Raw genomic sequence first — 19,013 nt, forward strand, 5'->3', positions numbered from 1 at the left:
ATCCAACATACATTAGATTGCATTCTGTGCATCTGATGTTATATATTACGTTGGACGAGTTGCAATTAATATATTGCTTTATATCAAATTCCATAGTTCTATCCGCATTATGGAAAGTTTTAGCACTGGCAGCCACTTTACATGTGCCACAATTTTGTATGCCGCATCTAAAAAATCCTGGATAATTCAACCAGGTTTTTTTATTTCTTTCCGAACTGAACATGCTAGGAGCTATTTTGCTGCCAATCGTTGGAGCCCTCCTGGACACAACATTAATACCCGAATTCAAAATTTCGTATAATTGATCATCCTCATACAATAATGGCAAGTATTTGTAAATGATATTTTTAATTTTAGGGAACTGGGGACTATATTGAAAACATATATATGGTATATATACCCTCATATATACCCTCATATGGTATAGATACCCTCATAATTTGGGAGGGGGATGTATCTACCATACCACACTTTCTGGAGTACTTGAATTGTAATATGTATAACATTAGATTTACGCACAAAGTGGATAAAAATGATATTTCTTTTTTAGATCTGGAACTTACAGGACATGTTGATCAGGGAATTGCAACTAAAACACATCATAAACCAGTTAGGGGAAACACAATTTTGCATGCCCATAGTAGCCATAGCAAGCACACAATTAAATCAATACCTGTGGGCGAACTCACCAGGATCAAGCGTAATTGTAGCTCATCAAAAGATCTAAATGGTGAGTTCAATCAGATAACGAAAAAATTAAAATGCCGTAAATATCCTCAATGGACAATTGATCGGGCTAAGGGAATTGTTAATGAGAAAAAAATCGAAAAGAGCTAATTGCACCCCAAAAGAATAAAGATAATGTACAAATAAACAAGAAACCATATATATGTTTTCAATATAGTCCCCAGTTCCCTAAAATTAAAAATATCATTTACAAATACTTGCCATTATTGTATGAGGATGATCAATTATACGAAATTTTGAATTCGGGTATTAATGTTGTGTCCAGGAGGGCTCCAACGATTGGCAGCAAAATAGCTCCTAGCATGTTCAGTTCGGAAAGAAATAAAAAAACCTGGTTGAATTATCCAGGATTTTTTAGATGCGGCATACAAAATTGTGGCACATGTAAAGTGGCTGCCAGTGCTAAAACTTTCCATAATGCGGATAGAACTATGGAATTTGATATAAAGCAATATATTAATTGCAACTCGTCCAACGTAATATATAACATCAGATGCACAGAATGCAATCTAATGTATGTTGGATGTACATCCAGAAAATTAAAAATACGCATTAGGGAACATCTATATGATATAAAAAATACGGATAACCAAAATAGAAACATGTCAGCGGCATCAAAACACTTTGTCATTCATCATGCACGCAGCATAAGCTGTCTTCAGGTCCAGGGAATAGAAAGGGTTAATTCCTCCCCCCGCGGCGGTGATATCAGACGCCGACTTCTCACACGGGAAGCGTATTGGATTCTACAATTAAATACCCGGGCTCCAATGGGACTAAATAAGAGAAACGAAATTATGCTACACTATTGCTAAAGATGATTATTTTTATTTTTACTGTTTTATTGCATTTCTATTGTAATAGTATTTGGTTTTAGACAGGACCTTCGAGGTAGTCATATGACTTAAATCTGTGTCATGGTTGGACAAGTCTCCCTATATAGGAAAGACGCAACCATACTGACATGTGGCTCGGATAAAGATCAATGTGATCGAAACGCGTTGCCAGTCAGTCTTCGCTATCTTAGCACCAACCGCTGGGAGTTTATTCACTTTGGATATTTGGATTTTATATTTTTGAAACTTAATAAACTAATCGTTTTAAGGAGCTGGAACTGTGATCCTTTTCTTCAAGTATGGCTAAATAATGTTAGCAATCAGCTGTGCTTGGGCCTATATTATTATTTATTATTATTATTTATTTATATAGCATCATTAATTCCATGGTGCTGTACATGAGAAAATGGTTACATCTATATTGGAAAGATAGACAATATCAGGGGCGTAACTATAATAGGTTCAGGGGTTGCAATTGTACCCAGGCCCTGGAGACTAGGGGGCCCCCAAAATGAAAAGACTACTACTATTAAAGAACTGTGTTAGCTCAGGGCTCCATTGGAGATTTTGCATTCTGACTCACAAACTTCAAGGTACTTCCTTGTACATTAGAAACTCATGCATTTTGGCACAACAAGGCCAAATATGTAATGTGTATTAAGGCCTCACAACTCTCCCTCTACAGCAGATGTCAGGAGAGAGATGGATTTCAACATAGACAAACCTTTTTGTTTTCAGGGAGATGAACTACCACCAACAGCTTATTCCCCATTCCCCAGACACAACTCATGCACACTTGGTCAAGTTGAAGGGCGTTGCATGATATATCTTGTAAGGGGAGTACTATTAGTGTATTGTATCAACACAAGTTTCAGTATATCATTATAACAAGCCAAGTAGTGTTTGTATTTTATTAACACAGGTTAATTAACATAAGTTGAATTGATTTCTGAATTTGATTGTTAACATTTCCTTAAAGGGGCCTGTCATGTCAAAAAATACTTCAAACCTGCCAATATAGGGATAATCTGCAGGCTAATAGCATTCTGAAGCAGTGCAGCCACACTGAAAGCCCTATTGCCTTAAAGGAAATTAACTTTATTTATCCTGGCAGCCTCGGGATTTCAGTCATAGAGACGCGGCTTTAGTCACTGCTCAGTACATAGTGAGTGGTGGCTGTAACCACGCCCCCGCACTGACTGACAGCCAGCTCTGCACTGATGCACAGGTGAGCCAGCTGTCAGTCATTGCCAGGATGTGGTTACAGCCACTACTCACTGTTTACTTAGCAGTGATTGAAGTCACTATGAAAGAGGCAAAAAATATTTGAATATCAGAAAGAGAATTTTTTTATAGCACTCCAAAAATGTGTGGTCAAGGATCGGACAAAATGGCCCTGTCCTAAGTTCATTATTGGTCAGCCTTTGTAAACTTTTTTTTCTTGTAATATACTTCATCACATTATTTTTTTCCTTCTCTTCACTACCTTATTTTGCTTCCACCATACTCAAACTGTAGGCTTTTGTGCCTAGATCAAGTTATATTAGTAGGTGATTTGAACTGCAGGCCTCCATGTCTGAGCATAGGAGAAAGGAGCAGAAAAGCTCACACAGAACTTTGCCAGACCAGCAGTTCAAACAGCCACTAAGACAGTATTAAGTGGCATTGCATCTTAGAAGGAAGCAAAATAGAGTTGTGAAGAGACGGTAACAATATAAGATAATGACGTATATTCATAACTTTAGAAAGCCTGATCAATAATAAAATAAAAAATTGTTTCTTTTTAAATCTAAAATTACCATATACATACAGTGGTGTTTTGAGGGATTGTAAAACCTTCAGAAATTTCAATATTTGTGCATAAATTTGACCTTAAACTTCATCAGATTTTCATAAGTATAAAGAGTAGATAAAAAGGTATGTTTGACTCTGAAAAAGTGCAGTGTTTCAGAGAAAAAGATACTTTAAAAGCCACCGGAGACCGAGCCACACTGGAGACTAGCTAGAAAGCTGGTCCCTGGCTGCTTTTCCCATGCGTGTAGAGGCAGAGACCTAAGTATCAAATACCAGGCACACTCAGGGATTTTTGATGCAAAAATCTAAATTTAATACATTCAGTAGCCACTAGTTACAAACGTTTTGGTCGTGATAGACTTTCATCAGTGTACTAGGGTTAATTTTTAGATGCTAGTGTGACTAGAACACAAACAGTAGCCAAAGATCAGCTAAAGGGTGTAGCCAAGAGGGTAGGTGGTGGTCAGTGACCTGCAATCAGGTATACTGTGACCTAAACTAGGTATGTGCCGAGTATCATGTCGCGGTATCCACCGCAAGACAAGGAGGTGGATACTATACTATATATACTGGTGTGCATTAAATTTTGATTTTTGCACCAAAAATCCCTGAGTGTGCCCGGTATTTGATACTTAGCTATAAGGTTTGGGAACCTACTGTGTGGCACCTCCAAGTTTGGCTGTGCTAACATTTATTCCTATAGGCAGAGACCTAGGCAGCGGGTGGATGGTCCCAATTATCAGTAATGTTTAGATGCAGTTATTGCTGCACAATGGGGTCACACTAGATGCTGAACGCTAAGGTTCACATACTTTGCCACTCAAAAGCATGTGTTATTGGATCATTTTACTGCTTAAAAAATATATTTTTGTCTAATTTGCTTGATTTGTTTCTTTATGTATACTTTTAGAACTTATGTGAAAATTTGATATATTTTAGGTCAAATTTATTCGGAAAATGAAAAATTTTGAAGGGTTCAAAAACTTTCACGCATTATTATTTATGCATTTACAATTAAAATAAAAAAAAAGAAACATGCTTTTCACACATATGTACTAAGTAAATCACAGATAAAGTTGCCATTTTCACAGTGACCTACTAACTAAATAATACTTTTGTTTTAGGTAAAGTAAGAAGTAGAAAGAAGAAAACCAGAGTATGCATATCAACCCCCATTCTTAAAGAGACAATTCCCTATGCTACCTATATTATTATTACAATATTCATTATACAAGCAAAGAATATGTCAATAACACTGTAGATATACCCTGCGTTCATGTATCAAGCAAAAGAGAAAAAAGACCGGCACCAGCAGGACTGCATACCTTGAGCTGTGATCAATGGAGACATAGTAGCAGCTGGCCAACGCCTTGACAGAGAGGTGCTCAACCTGAAGAAAGTGTGTCCCGGATGCAGACGGTAGAAGAAAAGAAGGTGGCACTCTGAAGCACAGTGAAAACATTCATTACTTTATTGCTGGTATACACGATAAAACATGGAGCCAGGGAGCGGGATTCCTGCGGACAATGGACGCTTTGTGTCCAATGACGCTTCAACGTATCTGGATTCATTGAAGCTTCATTGGACTCGAATTGTCCGCAGGAATCCCGCTCCTCGGCTCCATGTTTTATTGTGTATACCAGCAATAAAGTAACGAAGGTAATCAATGTGCTTCAGTGTGCCACCTTCTTTTCTTCTACTGTCTTATTTAGTTCATATTTAGAGAAACTAGAATGCAACAGAAGAAACAAGGAAGCATTATATTTCCAAAAAGCTAAAGAAAGATGGCATGATGATATTGCAGAAAATGTCAATCAGATTCATCCTTCTTATTCTCTTGATGACTATGTTACTAGCCATACAACTCACAAAATGCTCTAAGGGGGTATTTTGGGGAGATGAAAATGTATTGACTTTGGTATAATGTCAAAAACTATTCACTGTGACAGAGATGGAGCTCCTGAGTTCCCACTGCCTTCTGGGATGCTATTTCACAGGTCAGGGGGCATGGATTGCTTCTGTCTCCTAATGCCAGCCAGCCATCTGATACCATTTCTTTCCCTGCAGTCACAGATTAGCGAGCATGGCTTACTTCTTGCTTATTTTGCAAGTCAGCCTGATGTCATGTGTGGCTATTTGTACTGCCATGGCTCATTTGCGTTCTGCCTTCCATACTCCCCTTAAGATCTATGCCTGCTTTGTCACAGCCTGTCTGTACATACAGAGTTCTCACTTCACAGGCAGAGTGACACATCAGTACACTGTATTCATGGTCGTGGCTTATTCAGCACTTGCAGCCTGAAAATATTCAGCTTACTTGTGACATGTCAATGAGAGTGGAGGGAAGTTATGACTGTAACAGGCAAAGCTGTAAAGAAGCAGGCATAGATCGCAGAGTACAAATGAGGCATGACAGTAGTAAAAACAGGCACACATGTAACTTACGTAACAAGCAGAAAGAAAAACACACAAACCTAATGTGATGCAGCTGCAGTGCAGTTTAGCACAACCTCCATACTCACAGCGTAGCAACACTGAGTCACAGGTAACGAAAGAGTGGTCAGACGAGCAGAATCAGAAACTGTCAGGAGCAGAAGTACCAGAGTTCACAGCAATGCACAGAGTCAGAGACAAGCCAGAAGTCAGAGCCAAACGGCAGAGTGGTATCCAAAAAGTGAGATGTAAGACGAAGTCGGGGTACAAGCCAGAAGTCAAAGCCAGTCAGGGAACGAGGTATCAGATACGGAAAGCAAGAGGCGGGATTCAGAGATCAGGCCAAGTCATACACTGTAAGGAAAACCACCAGACGAACACTAAGTCAGGGATAAGGAATGGGTCTCACACAAATACGGGAAGTCAGAGGTAGAAGAATCACCCGGGTATATGGGTCAGCTGCTCTAGCGTGGAAGCATGAACTATCACTGATGCTGGCCAGCAGACTGCAGAGGACTGAAAAAGCCCAGCCAGCTCCAAAACGAGGCAGAGGGAGTAACCTCCGCATGACCAATCCAGAGAGAGGATAGCAGAAAACAAACTCCAGACTGGATCATGACACCTAATCTGTAGGGAAAGAAATTGTATCAGGTGGCCGGTTTGCATTAGGAGACAGAAGCCATCCATGCCTCCTGATCTCTAACTTAGTGTCCAAGAAATTAGTGGGAGAATTCAGGAGCTTTATCACCATCAATGTGAGCAATTTTAAAGAGGACAAAAACAGTGCTATCATTTTTTAAGTTATGTCAATATGAATACTTTTATTTCTCCGGAAAATACCTTTAAACAGTGCCATTTACCATTTGTATAAATATTGCTATATAATCTACACTCGTGCAGATTTATAAGGCAAGTTGTACTTTAGAGGATTATTTTTTATTATTGATCAACAACTATGTTCTCAATCAACCCAAAAGACTCACAAATATCAAAGCTTAATATTTTTGAAGTTGGAGTGTTTTTTTTTTTAGATTTGGCTATCTTAGGAGGATATCTATTTGTGTATGTAACTATTACTGTGCAGAATTATTAGGCAACTTAATAAAAACAAATATATTCCCATCTCACTTGTTTATTTTCACCAGGTAAACCAATATAACTGCACAAAATTTAGAAATAAACATTTCTGACATGCAAAAATAAAACTAAAAAAAATAGTGACCATTATAGCCACCTTTCTTTATGATGACACTCAACAGCCTTCCATCCATAGATTCTGTCAGTTGCTTGATCTGTTTCGATCAACATTGCATGCAGCAGCCACCACAGACTCCCAGACACTGTTCCGAGAGGTGTACTGATTTCCCTCCCTGTAGATCTCACATTTCATGAGGGACCACAGGTTCTCTATGGGGTTCAGATCAGGTGAACAAGGGGGCCCTGTCATTATTTTTTCTTCTTTGAGACCTTTACTGGCCAGCCACGCTGTGGAGTAGTTGGAGGCATGTGATGGAGCATTGTCCTGCATGAAAATCATGTTTTTCTTGAACGATACCGACTTCTTTCTGTACCACTGCTTGAAGAAGTCTTCCAGAAACTGGCAGTAGGTCTGGGAGTTGAGCTTCACTTCATCCTCAACCCGAAAAGGTCCCACAAGTTCATCTTTGATTATACCAGCCCATACCAGTACCCCACCTCCACCTTCTTGGTGTCTGAGTTGGAGTGGAGCTCTCTGCCCTTTACTGATCCAGCCTCTGGCCCATCCATCTGGCCCATCAAGAGTCACTCTCATTTCATCAGTCCATAAAACCTTTGAAAAGTCAGTCTTAAAATATTTCTTGGCCCAGTCTTGATGTTTTATCTTATATTTCTTGGCCAAAGGAGGTCGTTTTTCAGCCTTCTTTACCTTGGCCATATCCCAGAGTATCGCACACCTTCTGCTTTTTGTTACTCCAGTAACTTTGTAGCTCTGAAATATGGCAAAACTGGTGGCAAATGGCATCTTGGCAGCTTCATGCTTGATTTTCCTCAATTCATGGGCAATTATTTTGCCCCCTTTTTGCCCAACACGCTTCTTGCGACCCTGTTGGCTATTTGCCATGAAACGCTTGATTGCTCGTTGATCACGCTTCAAAAGTTTAGCAATTTCAAGACTGCGGCATCCCTCTGCAAGACATCTCACAATTTTGGACTTTTCAGAGCCCGTCAAATCTCTCTTCTGACCCATTTTGCCAAAGGAAAGGAAGTTGCCTAATAATTAAGCACACTTTATATAAGGTTTAATGTCATTCGACAACACCCCTCCTCATTACAGAGATGCGCATCACCTGATTTACTTAATTAGTAGTTGGCTCTTAAGCCTGAACAGCTTGGAGTAGGACAACATGTATAAAAAGTATCATGTGATCAAAATACAACTTGCCTAATAATTCTGCACACAGTGTACAGTTTTAGAAATAATTATATTGCGTTGGATGTGTGTGTTATGTATTTTCATTGTAAACTATGTCACTGTGGGTGCTTTTGCTTTTTAATAAAACATTTTCATTCTAAATGTTTTTTATGGTTTAAATTATTATTACATTTTAAGGGTATTACCTTAAAGGGGTATTCTTATGTTGTTAAATTGCTTGAACATAAGCAAGTTTTCTTTTTAATTGCTTTACCTATCTGCTGCGATTCTCCTGATATGAGAGCTTTTATCTTACATAGTGTACAGCACATTTCCATGTAGCTTGTGAACTAGTGCCTGAATGAGAGACTATAGTAGTTACATTCCAGAAGAGTAGTCAACTGCTAACATCCCCATTTATTTCTGTACAACCTCCCTCTCAGATCCTGAAAAGCTGCTGTTATAAATGTCGCAATATCACAGCTCTTACTTTCCCCACCCATGTACACCGATGCATGTTATCTTTATAAGCAAATATAGTGATAGTGGTCAAGATTACTTGTCTTGTGCTGAGCCTTATATTTCTAATATAGCAGTCTTGCTACTCACCAGAACTGTTACTTAAGGAAGTGTGTAAGCCCCTCCAAAAACCAGGATTTAATGAGATTGCATAGTTGTGAGCTGCTCAAGAGACAACTTGAGAATAGTCCTTTAACATATCCTAATGAAAGTCCATGATCAGCAATATTACTTTCTTATAGTCTGATGTAGAACTTTCTTAGTCAGGCATGTCACTGTAAACCATTGATTATGTGGAACCTACTTTAAACCTATTCTTCAAAGCAATTGAAAGTCTGCAGTGATATTAAGTTATATGCTTCACAGTATAACAATTGTTTAAAATGACCCATTCTGTTGAATCATGTTTCTGAGCACTAATCAACCTGAGGTCATTCAAATACTATAAAAGATTAATGAGCATTAGAGATGAGAAAACAAAACTGATACAAATTAAATTTGCAATGAATTTTATGAAATCCATAGGCCTCAGAAAATTGAAACAATTTGTGATATTGCAGAAGATTGCCTACACCACAAAATGTTCAAACGCCTCAGGCTCGGCTGCGTGGGCATACCCGTAATGCCTTGCAACTATCACATAGCATGGTATTGTGCAGTCAATCAGAAAGGACTATCAGAGTCTGTATAAAAGCCGAGGCAGGGAATGCAACAGCCATTGTGAGGTGATTCATGACAGAGAGATGATGTCAAGGCTCACTGCTCAGTAAAAGAGATATGGTAATCAAAAATTAGTCAAATACTCCAGATAGTAATGTGCAGCACTCACGAACAGGATTGGAGTAGTGTATGAATGATATCTAGATTCAATTGATAAGAGGAGAGAGGGAGGAGAGGTGCCAGTAGCAGCAGTGAAAGACTCACTGTGATTAAACAGTAATATGTAACCTATTAATATGTGCATACAGGTTATAGACTGCTGAAAAAAGTCCTACCTGTGTGACTCATATCAGATGCCTTGTTGTTGAGAAATCTGCTTTTATAACTCAATGTAAATTAGTTTTTCCAGGCTATAGGGAAGATGCTGCCCAGAAGATAACTCTGCCTCTGTACTTCGTTATAATGTGAATCACCTTCCATAGCGTCATAGCGTTGTGTGTGTGCTTGTGACGTCTGTTTTTTGCCCTGTAATCTTGTGCCTGCGTAGTCCCAGTGCCGTCGTTCCCCTGTAATTACCAGAGGTTCGAATGAGATCCATTAAGTCACAAACCAAGACAGAGAAAGAAATAACAACACTCCCTTTAATGGAATAGAGGTTGAAGATAAATTCAATATTGTTTGAAAACAGCCTGAGGTTCCCCTATTATTTACAATCATTCAGCTAGGGCTGAAATCAATGTGCCAATCCCAAAGTTCCCGCTTCAAGTGTATTACACTGAGGTTTTTTAGAAGATCTTTACCTAACAAAAGGACAAACAAGGTACTAAGAAAACAGGTGTAAATCGGCTGAGGTGGTATTATGGGACCCCTGGGATGGCACACTGAGTATAAATTGATGAAAACCCACAATACAATACCTATAGATATAACAGGAACTATTAAACACTTAATCTGGGGATACCCGGGTATCTATTATTATGGTACCGTTAACCTGAGGGGAGTCTCTACTCAGGCATATAACATGCATTGGCTGCAGCCAGTTCCAAGATCTTCGGCGCCAAAACAGCTACAGAAAAACAAAGCTCCTTGTCTTGTCAGCAGATGCCAAGCCCACACATTGGGGACTTACAGTTCAATAGCCTCAGGATACAGTACTGGCTAGCACTTCAACGGGGAATGTCCAGGTCACTCTCAATACGGATGGTACAGGATACCATCTCTCCTCCAGCAGTCACTCACAACTTCCCTGAAAGCAACCTGCCTGGGTCTGCACAGGATCAATGTCTTCTGTTGCTTTTCAGCCCAGCAAAGCAGGGATTTACAGAGCTCCAAAGTCACACAGCTCTCAAAGTTAACTCCCTCACAAACACACTGGCAGGAAACAGTACTTAGAGTCCAGACTCCTCAATTCTTACAGCTGCCTCACAGTGAGTCTCACATGGCAGTCTCTTTGCTTCTAAAAGCATCACCTCAAGGCATCCTATACAGCAGACACTAGACCCCAGCCCCCTGCACGCACACATCCCGGGCTTTTTCTTTCAGTTCAGACGTGCAGCAGCAGGGTCCAAATGTTATCACAGTTCATCCTCTTACATGCCACCCAACTAAAGGTTGGCGTCTCCGACATACCTCCCCACTCAAAGTCATCTTGGGCATAGTGCTGAGGCTGTATTCCAGCCGTAGATCGAGTAGTTCTCCTGAGACTCACCCCAACAGGTTCAGTCCCAGAGGGAGCAGGAGCCCCTTCCGTGGGGTCATCAGAGGGAGCAAATGAGGCTGCATGGTCCTGAGGTGCGGTGCCCTGTGACTCAACTTCCGGATTGACTAACTGACTTGACTCTCCCTCCTCAGCAGGATCTACCACATTCTCAACACCCTCTTCACACTGGACAGATTGACCACAGGGGGCAAGTGAGGAGGTGCGGGAGAAGGCACAACATCAAATTCAAGAACACTAGGAGTACCCATCCCATGAGATGCAGCCTCTGGCTCAATGGGAGTGGGGGCTGAATCTTCAAACCAGCACCATTGTAGCATGTTGCAGTGAAGATTACGAGTTGGCCCCCTGTCCCCACCGGCTCGACCTCATAAACTGGAATCTCAGGATTTACCCTTTTCTTACCAGAAACGGAGTTGCCTCCCACTGGTCACTCAGCTTCCCCAACCATTGTTTGGCTCTCACCAACACTCTATTCCTGGAGAAAATGTCTCTGCTTGCACGGGTAACGTGTCCCTCTGGGCCACTTGACGTGGGCGATCACCCACCACCTGATGCACCACCCTTAATAGCCACCAGTGCTCTTGTACCCATTCAGATGCAGTCCAAGGGACATTGGAGGAGGGATCCAGCATGCTCAAATCCTCAATGTCCCTGTCGGTCCTCCTGAACATCAGCATGTGTGGTGAATAGCCAGTAGTGATGTGCACTCTCTTATTGTTGGCCCACATCACTTCGGGGAGATACTCAGGCCAGCGCGCTTGCTGTTTACCCTCTAATGTCCTCAACATCTGCCACATGGTCCAATTAAAGCGCTCACATATCCCGTTGCCCTGGTGGTGATAAGGTGTCGTTCTCGACTGTTCGAGACCATACAGCTGGTACAGCTCTTTCATCAGCGTCCAATGGAAGCATGCCCCCTGATCCAAGTGTATTCTCTGCGTACACCTGAATACTTGGAGGAAATGTCGACTCACGGCCTCAGTCTCCGACTCTGCTGTCTGGTCTCTTGTTGGCACCACTACAGCATACTTGGTAAAGTGATCTGTCATTACCAGACAATAGGAGTACTCAGAAGTAGAGTATCCTATCAAAAAATAGTCAATCATGAGTAGCTCTAATGGAGCGAAAGTCGGTCTAGACTGTGTGGGGGCCCACTGCTCAGGGCTTTTACTGAGCCCACAGACCCAACACCACCAACATGCGTCTGCCACCATCCCTCCCAACTCAGGGCAATAGAGGACTCACTGTAACCACTGAAGTGTCTTTTCACTTCCAAAGTGGGCAGCTTTCTCATGCGCCTCTCAAGCATCCACCAGACCCAGCTTCACAGGGATCACCAGTTGGTACCGATGTTGCAGCTCAGATGGCAGATACACTTTACTATACAAGAGGCGCTGTTCCACAAACAACTTGTCCCACTGTCACAGTAGTTTCATTCCTTCCTTGTCCTCTGCATGGGGCCAGACCCCATTTTGTACCCAACGGCGCACAAGTGCAATGTCTGGGCACTCATCTTGGTCTTTTGCCCAATCTGAGGGTGTTTTTCCCAGGACACAGGGCATCCCTGATGCCACCCCACTTGAGTGTACCACACTTCGGAAGATAGGTATCTGCCCCAAGGCCAGAGTTTCACGGTCCTCAAGTTGGTTGTCAACATTCTCACCCGAGGACCCAAGGGGTACCCATGACAATGCATCTGCATTTTTGTTTTCTCACCCAGAGTGAAACTTAATACGGTAAATAAATATAACAAGGCAGGCGACCCATGCCTTGACTGCTAGGAGCAGTCACGGACCGCTCCCAGCACAATAACCCCAGAACACTGCGATCAAACAAGATCGCAACATTCCGGTGGCACAGGGAAGCATCGCGCAGGGAGGGGGCTCCTGCGTGCTTCCCTGAGACCCTCAGAACAACGTGATGAGAGCAGGTGCCGGCAAGCCTCCTGCACTGCATGTCAGATCGCTGATCTGACTCTGACACAGTGCTCTGCAAAGTGATAGTGATATATAGTGATGTCCCACCCTGGGACAAAGTAAAAAAGTAAAAAAAAAAAAAACATGTGTAAACATATTTTTAAAAAATTTCCTAAATAAAGAAAAAAAATATTGTTCCAATAAATTCATTTCTTTATGTAAATAAAAAAAACAATAAAAGTACACATATTCACATATTTAGTATCGCCGTGTCCATAACGACCTGACCTATCAAACTGTCTTACTAGGTAACTTCTTCACTGAACACCGTAAAAAACGAGGCAAAAAAACCCAATGCTTGATTATCATACCGCCAAACAAAAATTGGAATGACACGCGATCGAAAAGACAGATATAAATAAACATGGTACCACTGAAAACTTCATCTTGTCCTGTAAAAAAAGTCGCCAAATAGCTCCATCAGCGAAAAAATAAAAAAGTTATAGCTCTCAGAATAAAGCGACGTAAAAACAATTATTTTTTATATAAAATAGTTTTTATTGTATAAAAGCACCAAAACATAAAAAAATGATATAAATGAGGTATCGCTGTAATCATACTGACCCGAAGAATAAAACTGCTTTATCAATTTCACCAAACGCGGAATGGTATAAACGCCCCCAAAAAGAAATTCATGAATTGTTGCTTTTTGTTCATTCTGCCTCTCAAAAATTGGAATAAAAAGCGATCAAAAATGTCATGTGCCTGAAAATGGTACCAATAAAAACGTCAACTCGTCCCGCAAAAAAACAAGACCTCACATGATTCCGTGGACCAAAATATGAAAACATTATAGCTCTCAAAATATGATGATGCAAAAACTATTTTTGGCAATAAAAAGCGTCTTTTAGTGTATGACAGCTGCCAAACATAAAAACACAATATAAATAGTAACTCAAACCCCCCTTTATCACCCCTCAGTTAGGGAAAAATAATAAAATAAAAAAATGTATTTATTTCCATTTTCCCTTTAGGGTTAGGGCTAAAGTTAGGGTTAGGGTTGGGGCTAAAGTTAGGGTTAGGGTTGGGGCTAAAGTTAGGGTTTGGGCTAGAGTTTGGATTACTTTTACAGTTCGGGTTAGGGTTGGGATTAGGGTTAGGGGTTTAGTTAGGGTTATGGTTAGGGTTGGGATTAGGGTTAGGGGTGTGTAGGAGTTAGGGGTGTGTTGGGGTTACGGGTGTGGTTAGGGTTGGGATTAGGGTTAGTGGTGTGTTTTGGGTTAGGGGTGTGTTGGGGTTACGGGTGTGGTTAGGGTTGGGATTAGGGTTAGTGGTGTGTTTTGGGTTAGGGGTGTGGTTAGGGTTATGGTTAGGGTTGGGATTAGGTTGTGTTGAGGTTAGGGGGTATGGTTAGGGATGGAATTAGGGTTAGGGCTGTGTTGGGGTTAGGGTTGGAGTTAGAATTGGGAGGTTTCCACTGTTTAGGCACATCAGGGGCTCTCCAAATGTGACATGGTGTCCGATCCCAATTCCAGCCAATTCTGCGTTGAAAAAGTAAAAGAGTGATCCGTCCCTTCCGAGCTTTGTTGTGAGCCCAACCAGTGGTTTACCCCCACATACGGGGGATCAGCGTACTCACGACAAATTGGACAACAACTTTTGCGGTCCAATTTCTCCTGTTAAAAGGAAAAAAAAGAGCATGAACCGCACATCCCAAAATCATACGTTGATCTAACGCCGCTAGGCAAAAATTTATATACTGAACATGAGGTTTTCAGTTTAACATTCTGATCAGACTGTATGAAGCCCACTGCCACTTCACGGCAAACCTCGTAGTGGGTCCTATCGCCCTAACGGAGCGGAGCCGTGCGGCGACCACCGCCAGAGCGGCCACGCACCAGCAGGGCGGACGGTCTGTTGCCCCACAGCACCCATGCTGCGAGACTGAGCCCCCATGACTCCAGACCGCGCCGCCCCACCAGCACAAAGCCACAGCAACAATGGCCGCCACACAGCACCAGCACCAAAATGAGAGGAGCATTGAAACTCACCTTCCTCCAGCTCTTCTGTGAGAGCCAAAATGGGCTAGACCCCATACTTTGCAGTGTCCTGCTAATTAAAATCACCTGTGCCAAATGGGAGGAGTGCTGGTCCAAGAAGAAGACTAGAACATGCTTTGCAAAAAGGAAAAAAAAAGGAGCATGAACCGCACATCCCAAAATCATACGTTGATCTAAAGCCGCTAGGCAAAAATTTATATACTGAACATGAGGTTTTCAGTTTAACATTCTGATCAGACTGTATGAAGCCCACTGCCACTTCACGGCAAACCTCGTAGTGGGTCCTATCGCCCTAACGGAGCGGAGCCGTGCGGCAACCACCGCCACGGTGGCCACGCACCAGCAGGGCGGACGGCCTGTTGCCCCACAGCACCCATGCTGCGAGACTGAGCCCCCATGACTCCAGACCGCGCCGCTCCACCAGCACAAAGCCACAGCAACAATGGCCACCACACAGCACCAGCACCAAAATGAAAGGAGCATTGAAAGCAATAGGACCCACTACGAGGTTTGCCGTGAAGTGGCAGTGGGCTTCAGACAGTCTGATCAGAATGTTAAACTGAAAACCTCATGTTCAGTATATAAATTTTTACCTAGCGGCTTTAGATCAACGTATGATTTTGGGATGTGCAGTTCATGCTCTTTTTTTTTTTCCTTTTTGCAAAGCAATTTCTCCTGTTACCCTTGGAAAAATAAACATTTGGGGGCTAAAAAAATTTTGTGGAAAAAAATGATTTTTTATTTTCACGGCTCTGGGTTACAAACTTTAGTGAAAAACTTGGGGGTTCAAAGTTCTCCCAACACTTCTAGATAAGTTCCTTGGGGGTCTAGTTTCTAATATGAGGTCACTTGTGGGGGGTTTCTACTGTTTAGGTTCATCAGGGGCTCTGCAAAAGCAATATGATGCACGCAGACCATTCCATCAAAGTTTGCATTCCAAAATGCCATTACTTCCCTTCCGAGCCCTGACGTGTGCCCAAACAGTAGTTTTTTCCCACATATGGGGTATCAGCATACTCAGGACAATTTGGACAACAACTTTTGTGTTCCAATTTCTCCTGTTACCCTTGGAAAAATACAAAACTGGGGGCTAAAAATTCATTTTTGTGGAAAAGAAAAAGGATTTTTTATTTTCACAGCTCTGCGTTATAAACTTTAGTGAAACGCTTGGGGATTCACAGTTCTCACAACACATCTAGATAAGTCCCTTGGAGGGTCTAGTTTCCAATATGGGGTCACTTGTGGGGGTTTATACTGTTTAGGTACATCACATCAGGGGCTCTGCAAATGCAACGTGACCATTCCATCAAAGTCTGCATTTCAAAAAGGCGCTCCTTCCCTTCCAAGCTCTGCCACTTGCCCAAATGATGCCCCCCCACATATGGGGTATCAGCGTACTCAGGACAAATTGCACAGCAACTATTGGGGTCCAATTTCTCCTGTTACTCTTGGGAAAATACAAAATTCGGGGCTAAAAAATGATTTTTGTAGAAAAAAAATGATTTTTTATTTTCACGGCTCTGCGTTATAAACTTTAGTGAAACACTTGGGGGTGGTTCAAAGTTCTCACAACACATCTAGATATGTTCCTTGGGGGGTCTAGTTTCCAATATGGGGTCACTTGTGGGGGTTTATACTGTTTAGGCACATCAAGTCTGCATTCCAAAACAGCGCTCCTTCCCCTCCGAGCTCTCCCATGCGCCCAAACGGTGGTTCCCCCCCACATATTGCGTATCAGCGTACTCAGGACAAATTGCACAACAACTTTTTGTGTTCAATTTCTCTGGATATCCGTGGGAAAATTAAAAATTGTGGGCTAAAAGACCATTTTTGTGGAAAAAATGATTTTTTAATTTTACAGCTCTACATTATAAACTTCTGTGAAGCACTTGAGGGTTCAAAGTCCTCACCACACATCTAGATAAGTTCCTTAGAGAGGCTACTTTCCAAAACGGTGTCATTTTTGGGGGTTTTCCACTGTTTAGGCACATCAGGGGCTCTCCAAACGCGACATGGCGTCCTATCAAAATTCCATCTAATTTTGCATTGAAAAATCAAATGGTATCGGCATACTCAGGACAAACTGTACAACTTTTGGGGTCCAATTTCTCATGTTACCCTTGGTGAAATAAAACAAATTGGATCAGAAGTAAATGCAGCGCCCCAGAATCCTGGTCATTGCAGTAATGTTATTCTTCCACCAGGGGGAGTGATGTTACGTCTGAAGGCAATGAAGGAGATCTTCTATCCAGGTATTACAACCACAATACACACTTCACACTCCAGGCCACCAGGGGGAGCCATGCTTCTATCTATTAGGGCATTCCTCACAATTGGGAAAAACTGGTAGTCTGGACAGAAAGTGAGAACGAGGAGAGGAAAGCAGACGGAAGGTCTGTGGGAGAACGAGGGTTCATGGAGCTGCGCCTGCCCCACGTGTGGCAGCATCCAAAGAAAGAGACATTGAAAGGAATTGTGTTGCAGTGAGTGAGAAACGAAGTCATAGCAAAAGGAGAGGAACATCAGGGGGAGACCAGCTAGAAGCAGGCTGCCTCCTTCTGAATCCAGAACACCGAGGGAGTAAGGAACTCTATGCTTTACGTCAGAGACTGGCAGGATAGTTGATTCCACGTTGGCTGCCCGACCATATACCAAGGAGGCACAGTGGCAACTTGTGGGGGCTAGGGCGTCTCTAGGGTCCCTATAAAAAGCCTCAGGCCATCAGTCATATGGGTTTGTCCTATCCATCAGGGGGACAGAGAGAAAGAGACTTAACACCTATTATAGTTGTGAGGACCTCACCGAGGAGCTCAGCAGGGAGGTACTACAACACTCAGGCGCTAGAGGAAGGCTATTGAATTCCACCTGGATAAGGGGACTCTGGATTTGCCTTCACACCGGTCAGACTGTGCCTACCCTGTGGTCCCTAACCTGGACTGTGGATGCTGAAGCCTTCAGTAAAGGTAAAGAGACTGCAACCTTGTGTCCTCGTTATTCACTGTGTCTTACATCATCCACCATCCACCATCTACACTCTGGGAAGCCCTGGGGACATACTTCACCTGTGGGAAGGTATACCATCTAGCTGCCATAACATCACCCCAGCAGACCCCTAAGCAGCGTCGGTCACCCTGATCGAATACCACAGGTGGCGTCACAAACATTTTCCCTTTAAAGACCTTTCCCCCAATTTATCAACGGACGTTCCCCTAGGGCCACGGACTGGGTCAGCCACCGTGACATCCTCACTGAGAACAGAATAAGGGCCAGGCTCCGAGTAACCCCTAGCCCTTGGGGGCGCTCCATAAATTTTTTGCAAAAAAGCTAAGTGTTAATTTTTGTTGAAACATTCCAAAAATTCCTGTGAAACACCTGAAGGGTCAATAAACTTCTTGAATGTGGTTTTGAGCACCTTGAGATGTGCAGTTTTTAGAATGGTGTCACACTTGGGTATTTTCTAACATATAGACCCCTCATAGTAGTGACTTCAAATGTGATGTGGTCCCTAAAAAAAATGGTGTTGTAAAAATGAGAAATTGCTGGTCAACTTTTAACCCTTATAACTCCCTAAAAAAAATATTTGGGCTCCAAAATTGTGCTGATGTAAAGTAGACATGTGGGAAATGTTACTTATTAAGTATTTTGTGTGACATATCTCTGTGATTTAAGGGCATGAAAATTCAAAGTTGCAAAATTGCAAAATTTTCCAAATTTTCACCAAATTTGCATTTTTTGACAAATAAACTCAAGAAATTCATGAATTGCTGCTTTTTGTTCATTCTGCCTTTCAAAAATTGGAATAAAAAGCGATCAAAAATGTCATGTGCCTGAAAATGGTACCAATAAAAACGTCAACTCGTCCCGCAAAAAAACAAGACCTCACATGATTCCGTGGACCAAAATATGAAAACATTATAGCTCTCAAAATATGATGAT

General features: G+C 42.0%; 1 protein-coding gene and 1 gene segment (V, D, J or C); both read left to right on the forward strand.

The window, feature by feature from the left end:
- The window catches only part of LOC138672958 (uncharacterized), a 147,725-nt gene extending 142,903 nt beyond the window's left edge, over positions 1–4,822 (forward strand). The window contains exon 12 of the mRNA XM_069761426.1: positions 4,502–4,822. Coding sequence (XP_069617527.1) covers positions 4,502–4,510 — 9 coding nt within the window. The 3' untranslated portion in view covers positions 4,511–4,822. The remainder of the gene's footprint in view (positions 1–4,501) is intronic.
- Positions 1–19,013, forward strand: part of LOC138672974 (immunoglobulin gamma-1 heavy chain-like) — a 606,081-nt gene that overhangs the window by 542,472 nt on the left and 44,596 nt on the right.

Source organism: Ranitomeya imitator, chromosome 1 (assembly GCF_032444005.1).
Source record: "Ranitomeya imitator isolate aRanImi1 chromosome 1, aRanImi1.pri, whole genome shotgun sequence".
Classification (NCBI taxonomy): Eukaryota; Metazoa; Chordata; class Amphibia; order Anura; family Dendrobatidae; genus Ranitomeya; species Ranitomeya imitator.